Source organism: Coregonus lavaretus (genome assembly GCF_964263955.1).
Source record: "Coregonus lavaretus genome assembly, chromosome: 15".
In the NCBI taxonomy this organism is placed as follows: Eukaryota; Metazoa; Chordata; class Actinopteri; order Salmoniformes; family Salmonidae; genus Coregonus; species Coregonus lavaretus.
The window spans coordinates 22,309,726-22,321,358 of record NC_140002.1 but is presented as its reverse complement, the minus strand read 5'-3'; the positions used below and the strand labels follow the sequence as shown (position 1 = coordinate 22,321,358).

At 39.0% G+C, this 11,633-nt stretch overlaps 1 protein-coding gene across 1 annotated transcript in view; it reads left to right on the top strand.

Annotated features, from left to right (window-relative positions):
- Positions 1-1,261: 1,261 nt before the first annotated feature.
- LOC311142491 (E3 ubiquitin-protein ligase TRIM37-like) overlaps positions 1,262-11,633 on the top strand; it is a 56,576-nt gene continuing 46,204 nt past the window's right edge. Inside the window, exons 1-2 of the mRNA XM_084178143.1 lie at positions 1,262-1,633; positions 7,646-7,724. Of these exons, the coding sequence (XP_084034269.1) occupies positions 7,704-7,724 (21 nt within the window). The 5' untranslated portion in view covers positions 1,262-1,633; positions 7,646-7,703. The remainder of the gene's footprint in view (positions 1,634-7,645; positions 7,725-11,633) is intronic.

Below are 11,633 nucleotides of genomic sequence, written 5' to 3'. Positions count from 1 at the left end.
AATCTAGCCTAAATCATGTAGAGTAGTCTTCATTGCCTGCTGCAAATGACTTGCTACTGACATCTTGTGGTGAAAATGTTTACCAGAGTTGTATAGATAGAATGGGGCACTGCACAGCAGTCAGGGGGTTACTTTGGAACCATATCCCAATTCTAAGAATCTTCTCTACAGTTAAAATGGGTATGGTGGAAGTAAGCTAAACTTTACATTCAGCCTCAGAATTGGTGCTAAAAATTAATTGACACCCAATTTCTAAGAAGAAAAGCTGTAACTGTAAAAAAATAAAAAAAGCAAATTGGACATAAAAGCATAAAATTGTTTAGTGTCTTTCTTAGGTTGCACTTTTAAGATGTATTCTTTTTATTCAAACCATGACTACTTAAGTGGCTGCTCTGAAGCCTTCTGTGGCTATGTAACTCATCTCTCCTAGTCTCTAACTCATTTGCATTGATCTAATAGAATTGGACGGGTCACGAGTGTATGTAGATTGCGTGTAAGCGTCCACCATATTGCTTTCACCTATCACATGTTTGGGAGAAAATTAAGCTGTACTTTCTTTATTCATGCCTTTGGCTGCCTATTCCCCAAGGCTCACAGTGGTTAGCTAGGCAGCCAGGCTTGATACCAGAGGATCCTCCAGAAAATGGGATGAGGTGTCTCGATGGGGCTAGCCTGAATGGAAGACTTACATTTATTCAGGTTCACTGGGGACATAAAAAAATGGCTCATTAATTTTGCCCCACATTTACAGAAGGCAACTCCACTTCTGTCCACGCGTTCTGTATTTAGTATGTGGGTCAATTTCTCCCTCAGGTTCAAATTAGGCTTCAGAATAAGGCATTTTCATTGGAAAGTCCACATTTCAGTACAGTTTTGAGCATGGCATAGTTGATATAAGTAACCTTGATTTTGCACATGGAAGGTAGCAATGCATGGGGAGAATAAGATTTCACAACATTGTTACTGTTTGTCTCCCCACTTTCTTAGAGATTTTATAACATATGTAAATACATCACTGGCAATTACCATAGTCAACACTTAGCTCCTTTCTTTCTTCTCCTTTTCTACCATATATCAAATAGTTTTTCGAAAGTCTGTGGCGTGTAGCAGCATTTACGAAAACAAAATGGGTGTGTCGCCTAACCCTTCTCATATATGGGCCATTGCTTATTGGATAATTGTGAGAAAGGTCCCACCTTCCACCGCTTCAGCTGTTTTACATTGGTTGAGAAGCAATCTCCGAAGAGCTCGCGATAAACAGGGAAATGGTCTCCAATGGTGATATGATATGTAGCTGCAGCAGATGATAGACTCCATAATGGCAGAAAAACAAATGTAGCCGTGGGTTGCAAAAATGATGTTAGTTTTGCGTGCAAATGTAAATTGAATGAAACCTGTCTACTGTATGAATTCGATATTTACAGTCGAGGCAATTTAGCTGTCAGTGTCAATTGGGCTGCTAGCAAGTGATGGGTCAAGTTGGCTCGATGCTTAATGCTAACGCGTTTATTATATTATACGTTTTTCACACATCCAAAATAATACTGGAACATCTGCGTGTATCATCAGCAATGTTATCAATGCCTTTGAAGAAAGAAGAAATAGCTAGCTAAGCCAGCTAGCATCTGAGAAGGTAGGTAACCAGCTATCTAACGTTAGCTAACTAGCATAGTCAGCTACTAGTTAATGTTAGCTATCAATTTGAATTCGCCCTCCTCATCATGCACACATTCCTTGGTTTTCTTCTTTGTTTATGTTGCTAGTCAGCTAACTTATGTTGTTCAACCCCATGTCAAATTTGTAATTAATATAGTAGTTTTGGAAACCGCAGTGTTGTTAGTTAGCAAAGAGACCACCTTGCTTGGGGGATACAATCTTCCCAGCTCTGCAGCTTTTGCTGCGAAGAGACATAATCATTAGATTTGTTTTGGTACTGTCCATTTGTAGCTTGTTTTTGGACACAGGTCCAGGAATGGCGAAAGGATTGCAATATTTACCTGGAGCTAACCCTGCAGATAGCACTACTGGGTGATCTGAAAAGTCATAGTCAATCGATCAATAATATAATATTACTTTTAGCAAAAATGTTTATTTTCATTTTACGATCTGTAGAAACAATGAGAATAGAAATGTTCATAACTTTTGTAAAACATCACAGTACAGTTGAAAAATATATGGTAAATAGAAATCCAATATGGATGGTGTTAAGAGATAGATGGGAGGTGTTGAATGGAGCTGAAGGATGGGACTAATAACAACAACTAATAACAACAAGATAACTAATGTAAAGCATACTATAATAAGTATATCGGTTATAGGTTGAGAGCTTTTGTGAAAGAGCACGGTTAGAAAAATGTGGCATATAGAAGCAAACCAGATGGACATCATGAAAATGATCGGAGGAAGTTCAGGAGTAAAAACAAACAAAATATAATTATTGTAGAATTTGACTGTGTCCATAAAATGTATATAGTATGTATGGGCTGGAAGTAGAGGCCTAAGCGTTGTTGTTCACTAGTTTACCCCAATTGGGGAAGGGGTGGTGGGGTTGGAAAGTAATGAAGGGAAATATAATTTAAAAAAGGATATGTGTGTGTGTGTATATATATATACAGTGGGGAGAACAAGTATTTGATACACTGCCGATTTTGCAGGTTTTCCTACTTACAAAGCATGTAGAGGTCTGTAATTTTTATTATAGGTACACTTCAACTGTGAGAGACGGAATCTAAAACAAAAATCCAGAAAATCACATTGTATGATTTTTAAGTACCGTATTTTCCGCACTATAAGGCGCACCGGAGTATAAGCCGCAGCAGCTAAATTGAATGATGTGTACATATATAAGCCGCACTGGACTATAAGCCGCAGGTGTTTTAATGTTTAATTACCATATGTAAGGGTTCGTGCACAGAGGGGATTGTCGGGAAAACGAGCAAAGCTTTTTTTGGGCGAAAGAATCCTCCAGGGCGCTTGACGTAGCACTCATTCAGCCATTCATTCATTACGCTTTCCATCATCCACCCTTTCTTGTTGACTTTAAAGGAGATGCCGTTCAGGATCTTTTCTTTTGGCATTGTAATCCGCTTAAAAATCACCATTGGCGGAAGCTTTAATCCAGATGCTGTGCAGCCAAGAACACAAGTGAAATTCGTTCTCTCGTGGCCAGTGGTTCTCAACGTGATGGACGATTCACCTTTCTTGTTAACAGTCCTAGTGAGAGGCAGGTCAAACGTCAAAGGCACATCATCCATATTTATGATCTGGTCCGGTCCGATGGAATATTCCTCTATCATTCTTTGTGTGAATTCGCCGAAATTTGTTATTTTTTCCTGGTAGTCGGGAGGGATTTGCTGACACACAGTCGTCCGCGCCCTGATGGAGAGTCCCTTTCGTCTCATAAATCTGAAACACCAGGATGGTCCACCTCAAAAATTTTCAATTTTCATTTCGGTGGCGACTGTTTCAGCTTTCAGTCGGATCTGCACGGTGGAAACACCTCGGCCGTCTGCTCTCTGTGTGTTCACCCAATCTTCAAGAAAGTCTTCAAGTTCGGGCCATCTGCTTTTATTACCTCTGAAAGCTTTTTTTGACTTTTTGCATTGAGACAGTTCTTCCCGCTGGCGTCTCCAACGTCTCACCATTGACTCATTGATGCCAAGGCTACGTGCTGCAGCTCTATTTCCTTATTTTACAGCCAGATTGACTGCCTTTAACTTAAAAGCTGCATCATATGCATTTCTACGTTTGTTTTCCATAATGAGGGTTTGTGCATGAAAACTTCCTTTGCACAAACTGTCTCGCTCTCGTAATGTCTGTCTGTCTTGCTCTCGTTCTGTCTCTCGTTCTGTCTCTCGTACCACTCTCGGTTCCACTTTTACTTTTGCGCGCTACCTGTCTCACTCTTTTCCGGCCTCCAGCTTTTCCTGCTGGAGCCCGCCGCTTAAAGGTGGGGGGCGCGGACCGGTCATAGAGCCCATAGAGTTAAAGTTGGTGGACTGTAACCTGTAAAATCCATAGATTTAGGAGGTCTTCTAGTGGCCGTTAGCTGTAAAAATCCATAGATTAGCCGCACCGTTATATAAGCCGCAGGGGTCGAAAAATGGGAAAAAAGGCGCGGCTTATAGTCCGAAAATTACGGTAATTAATTTGCATTTTATTGCATGACATAAGTATTTGATACATCAGAAAAGCAGAACTTAATATTTGGTACAGAAACCTTTGTTTGCAATTACAGAGATCATACGTTTCCTGTAGGTCTTGACCAGGTTTGCACACACTGCAGCAGGGATTTTGGCCCACTCCTACATACAGACCTTCTCCAGATCCTTCAGGTTTCGGGGCTGTCGCTGGGCAATACTGACTTTCAGCTCCCTCCAAAGATGTTCAATTGGGTTCAGGTCTGGAGACTGGCTAGGCCACTCCAGGACCTTGAGATGCTTCTTACGGAGCCACTCCTTAGTTGCCCTGGCTGTGTGTTTCGGGTCGTTGTCATGCTGGAAGACCCAGCCACGACCCATCTTCAATGCCCTAACTGAGGGAAGGAGGTTGTTGGCCAAGATCTCACGAGACATGGCCCCATCCATCCTCCCCTCAATACAGTGCAGTCGTCCTGTCCCCTTTGCAGAAAAGCATCCCCAAAGAAGGATGTTTCCACCTCCATGCTTCACGGTTGGGATGGTGTTCTTGGGGTTGTACTCATCCTTCTTCTTCCTCCAAACACGGCGAGTGGAGTTTAGACCAGAAAGCTCTATTTTTGTCTCATCAGACCACATGACCTTCTCCCATTCCTCCTCTGGATCATCCAGATGGTCATTGGCAAACTTCAGACGGGCCTGGACATGCGCTGGCTTGAGCAGGGGGACCTTGCGTGCGCTGCAGGATTTTAATCCATGACGGCGTAGTGTGTTACTAATGGTTTTCTTTGAGACTGTGGTCCCAGCTCTCTTCAGGTCATTGACCAGGTCCTGCCGTGTAGTTCTGGGCTTATCCCTCACTTTCCTCATGATTATTGATGCCCCACGAGGTGAGATCTTGCATGGAGCCCCAGACCGAGGGTGATTGACCGTCATCTTGAACTTCTTCTATTTTCTAATAATTGCGCCAACAGTTGTTGCCTTCTCACCAAACTGCTTGCCTATTGGCCTGTAGCCCATCCCAGCCTTGTGCAGGTCTACAATTTTATCCCTGATGTCCTTACACAGCTCTCTGGTCTTGGCCATTGTGGAGAGATTGGAGTCTGTTTGATTGAGTGTGTGGACAGGTGTCTTTTATACAGGTAACGAGTTCAAACAGGTGCAGTTAATACAGGTAATGAGTGGAGAACAGTAGGGCTTCTTAAAGAAAAACTAACAGGTCTGTGAGAGCTGGAATTCTTACTGGTTGGTAGGTGATCAAATACTTATGTCATGCAATAAAATGCAAATGAATTACTTAAAATCATACAATGTGATTTTCTGTATTTTTGTTTTAGATTCCGTCTCTCACAGTTGAAGTGTACCTATGATAAAAATTACAGACCTCTACATGCTTTGTAAGTAGGAAAACCTGCAAAATCGGCAGTGTATCAAATACTTGTTCTCCCCACTGTATATGTGTGTGTGTGTGTGTGTGTGTGTATATATATATATATATCTATATCTATATATATATATATATATATATATATATATATATATATATATATATATATATACATACATACATACATACATACATACATACATACATACAGTGGGGGAAAAAAGTATTTAGTCAGCCACCAATTGTGCAATTCTCCCACTTAAAAAGATGAGAGAGGCCTGTAATTTTCATCATAGGTACACGTCAACTATGACAGACAAATTGAGAAAAAAAAATCCAATCACATTGTAGGATTTTTTATGAATTTATTTGCAAATTATGGTGGAAAATAAGTATTTGGTCACCTACAAACAAGCAAGATTTCTGGCTCTCACAGACCTGTAACTTCTTCTTTAAGAGGCTCCTCTGTCCTCCACTCGTTACCTGTATTAATGGCACCTGTTTGAACTTGTTATCAGTATAAAAGACACCTGTCCACAACCTCAAACAGTCACACTCCAAACTCCACTATGGCCAAGACCAAAGAGCTGTCAAAGGACACCAGAAACAAAATTGTAGACCTGCACCAGGCTGGGAAGACTGAATCTGCAATAGGTAAGCAGCTTGGTTTGAAGAAATCAACTGTGGGAGCAATTATTAGGAAATGGAAGACATACAAGACCACTGATAATCTCCCTCGATCTGGGGCTCTACGCAAGATCTCACCCCGTGGGGTCAAAATGATCACAAGAACGGTGAGCAAAAATCCCAGAACCACACGGGGGGACCTAGTGAATGACCTGCAGAGAGCTGGGACCAAAGTAACAAAGCCTACCATCAGTAACACACTACGCCGCCAGGGACTCAAATCCTGCAGTGCCAGACGTGTCCCCCTGCTTAAGCCAGTACATGTCCAGGCCCGTCTGAAGTTTGCTAGAGTGCATTTGGATGATCCAGAAGAGGATTGGGAGAATGTCATATGGTCAGATGAAACCAAAATAGAACTTTTTGGTAAAAACTCAACTTGTCGTGTTTGGAGGACAAAGAATGCTAAATTGCATCCAAAGAACACCATACCTACTGTGAAGCATGGGGGTGGAAACATCATGCTTTGGGGCTGTTTTTCTGCAAAGGGACCAGGACGACTGATCCGTGTAAAGGAAAGAATGAATGGGGCCATGTATCGTGAGATTTTGAGTGAAAATCTCCTTCCATCAGCAAGGGCATTGAAGATTAAACGTGGCTGGGTCTTTCAGCATGACAATGATCCCAAACACACCGCCCGGGCAACGAAGGAGTGGCTTCGTAAGAAGCATTTCAAGGTCCTGGAGTGGCCTAGCCAGTCTCCAGATCTCAACCCCATAGAAAATCTTTGGAGGGAGTTGAAAGTCCGTGTTGCCCAGCGACAGCCCCAAAACATTACTGCTCTAGAGGAGATCTGCATGGATGGGCCAAAATAGCAGCAACAGTGTGTGAAAACCTTGTGAAGACTTACAGAAAACGTTTGACCTGTGTCATTGCCAACAAAGGGTATATAACAAAGTATTGAGAAACTTTTGTTATTGACCAAATACTTATTTTCCACCATAATTTGCAAATTAATTCATTAAAAATCCTACAATGTGATTTTCTGGATTTTTTTTTCTCATTTTGTCTGTCATAGTTGACGTGTACCTATGATGAAAATTACAGGCCTCTCTCATATTTTTAAGTGGGAGAACTTGCACAATTGGTGGCTGACTAAATACTTTTTTCCCCCACTATATATATATATATATATATATATATATATATATATATATATATATATATATGCGAGAAAAAAAACATATGGGGGATTGGAAGTGATGCAGACAATTACATTGATGGAAGTTACAATCTATCTGAAATATTAAAGCTGATCTACCCCCTAAAAAAAAAAAAAAAAAAAAAGTCAGTTTGAAGTTATTGAACAATAATATTAGCTTGATATGGTGAACTCATTCCTTCATGCGTTGGAAATGACAAGAGAACACCGTTTTGACTGGACCTTTATCTGCAGTTTCGTTTGACGCTACTGTTTTCTTTCTCTCCATGAAAATAGGTGTTGGATTGTGATTTCACCCATTTTCCTCCATTTGAAGAAAAGCAAACTGGCTGAGATGGATGAACAAAGTGTTGAGGTGTGTTTACATTTTGCACATCAGTATAAATGCACATGTATGTCACTGGTTACCCCACTGTAGCTTTTAGATAAAGACCTATCTCTATGACACTTGTGTGAACAACTAGACACGCTGCTCTAACTAGAATATCCCCTCAGCTGATGGATGTATGGATGCAAGCACTCCTGAGCTCAGGACATATCACTAGACGGGAGATTTTGCTCTCAGCCAACGTTGGCCTTATGCCAATTGCATTCGACTGGGATATGGGCTCCAAATATAGCTCACCCCACCAGGCAGTAATTTACATCGGATTGTGTACCAAATGAGAATTGATTCCTGTTTGCTTGTCTATGACTTAGCCCCCCTGTGCTCATTGAGCTGGGAGCATTTATCAGTCTTTGATAGATTGACTGTTTCTAAATATACAGAAAATATCAAAATGTATAAAATACATAGAAATGCTACCAAAAATAATTTACTGAAAAGGTTACAAATGACGGAGTCACCCATGATTCACCAAATGATATTATGAAGGAGGAAGCAAAGTACTTTAAGCATATGTTTTCGTTTCAGTCGCCTCCATCTCCTCTAACTGAAGCTAATTGTATGGATTTTTTTTCTATTGTAAAATTAACATCCATACAGAAAGACTCATGTGAAGGTGAAATTACAGAGGAGGAACTTTTGGATACAATTAAAGACTAAGTCCTGATTTCATTATTACTGAAACAGGATACAAGTGGGAAATATAAAGATCCAGTCCATTAAAAAAATTGGAGGCCCCTTACACTTCAGTGTTGTGATGCCAAAATTCTAGCAAAATGTATAGAAATAAAAAGGTATTGTAGGACATTATTCATTCTAATCAGACAGGTTTTTTACATGGACGACACATTGGAGATAATATAAGGCAAGTACTGGAAACAATAGAACACTATGAAAATCTGGGAAACCAGGCCTGCTATTCATAGCTGACTTTGAAAAGGCTTTTGAAAAAGTACGACGGGAGTTTATATATAAATGCCTGGAGCATTTCAATTTTGGAGAATCTCTTATAAAATGGGTTAAAATCATGTAATATAACCCTAGGTGTAAAATTGTAAATAATGCCTATTTCTAAGAAAGTTTTAAACTGTCAAGAGGAGTAAAACAAGGTTGTCCACTATTGGCATATCTATTTATTATGGCCATCGAAATGTTAGCTATTAAAATGAGATCCAACAATAATATCAAGGGATTAGAAATCCAGGGCTTAAAAACAAAGGTGTCATTGTACACTGATGATTCATGTTTTCTTTTAAATCCACAACTTGAATCCCTCCACAGCCTCATAGAGGATCTAGATACATTTTCTAACCTCTCTGGATTACAACCAAATTATGATAAATGTACTATATTACGTATTGGATCAATAAAAAATATAATTTTTACATGAACGTGTAGTTTACCAATACAATGTTCAATTTGCTTATGGTCTTGCCTACGCCTAGCGAACATTATTATTTTTTTATTATATGAGAAAACAATATTACATTTTATGTGGAACGGCAAGCCAGACAAAATTAAATGGGCCTGTTTATATAATGAATATGAATTGGGAGGGTAGAAATTATTAAATATTAAAGCATTGGACCTATCACTAAAAGCTTCAGTCATACAAAACTTATACTTAAATCCAAACTGGTTCTCTAGCAAATTAGTTAGATTGTCTCAGCCCATGTTCAAGAATGTCCTTTTTCCCTTTATTCAGATTACAACCTCTCACTTTCAGTTATTTGAAAAGGAAATCATTAAATTTACATTTTAGTCATTTAGCAGACACTCTTATCCAGAGCGACATACATCTCCCAAATATCACTATTTCTAAAACAAGCCAAAGAAAGTTGGTTGCAATTTCAATTTAATCCTCCAGAAACGACAGAACAAATAATGCAACAAGTATTGTGGTTAAACTCAAATATAGTAATTGATTTAAAAAAACATTATACCTATTTTTTTTTTTTTTTTTTTTTAAATATAATCTTCGTAAATGATATCATAGGTAGAACTGGTGGAGTTATGTCGCATATGCAGTTAACAAAAATATATGGAAATGTTTGCTCTACCCAAAATTACAACCAAATAATTGCAGCATTCCCGCAAAAATGGAAGAGGAAAGTGGAAGGGGGAAAAAGTAAGGAACTTGTCAGTCTGCCCTGCATTAAAGACCATATAATTGGTTAAAGAAAATTGTGATAAATAAAAAAAGTATACCAGTTTAATTTAAGGACCAAAGGATTGACAGCCGTCCCATATAGATTGCAAAATAGTTGGGAAGAGATTTTTGACATACCGATTCCATGGCAAATTGTTTATGAACTGATACGCAAAACGACGCCGGATTCAAAACTTCGAATTTTTCAATTTAAATTATTATACTAAATTCTTGCAACCAATAGAATGTTATTTATATGGTGGATACAATCTACCCAGCTCTGCAGATTTTGCTGCGTAGAGACAGAATCATTAGATCATTTGTTTTGGTACTGTCCATTTGTAGCTTGTTTTTGGTCACAGGTCCAGGAATGGCTGAAGGATTGCAATATTTACCTGGAGCTAACCCTGCCAATAGCACTACTGGGTGATCTGAAAAGTCATAGTCAATCGATCAATAATATAATACTTTTAGCAAAAATGTTTATTTTCAATTTACAATCTGTAGAAACAATGAGAATAGAAGGGTTCAGAACTTTTGTGAAACATCACGGTACAGTTGAGAAAGTAGAAAGTAGAAATCCAATATGGATGGTGTTAAGAGATAGATGTGAGGGGTTGAATGGAGCTGAAGGTTGTGACTAATAACAACAAAATAACTAATGTAAAACATACTGTGTCCATAATAAGTATATAGGTTGAAAACTTTTGTGAAAGAGCACAGTTTGAGGGATATGGCATGTAGAGGCAAACCAGATGGACATCATGAAAATGATTGGAGAGGTTGAGGGTAGATGAAGTTCAGGAGTAAAAACAAACAAAATATAATTATTGTACAATTGACTGTGTCCATAAAATGTATATAGTATGTATAAGATGGAAGTAGAGGCCTAAGCGTTGTTGTTCACTAGTTTACTCCAATTAGGGGAGTGGTGGTGGGGTTGGAAATAAATAAAAATAAAAATAAAGTGTATGTATGTATGTGTGTATATATATGCGAAAAAAACATATGTGGGATTGGAAGTGATGCAGACAACTAAATTGATGGAAGTTACAATCTATCTGCAATATTAAAGCTGATCTACCCCCTAAAAAAAAAAAATATATATATATATATATATACACACATACATACATACATACAGTGGGGGAAAAAATAATTTAGTCAGCCACCAATTGTGCAAGTTCTCCCACTTAAAAAGATGAGAGAGGCCTGTAATTTTCATCATAGGTACACGTCAACTATGACAGACAAATTGAGAGAAAGAAATCCAGAAAATCACATTGTAGGATTTTTTATGAATTTATTTGCAAATTATGGTGGAAAATAAGTATTTGGTCACCTACAAACAAGCAAGATTTCTGGCTCTCACAGACCTGTAACTTCTTCTTTAAGAGGCTCCTCTGTCCTCCACTCGTTACCTGTATTAATGGCACCTGTTTGAACTTGTTATCAGTATAAAAGACACCTGTCCACAACCTCAAACAGTCACACTCCAAACTCCACTATGGCCAAGACCAAAGAGCTGTCAAAGGACACCAGAAACAAAATTGTAGACCTGCACCAGGCTGGGAAGACTGAATCTGCAATAGGTAAGCAGCTTGGTTTGAAGAAATCAACTGTGGGAGCAATTATTAGGAAATGGAAGACATACAAGACCACTGATAATCTCCCTCGATCTGGGGCTCCACGCAAGATCTCACCCCGTGGGGTCAAAATAATCACAAGAA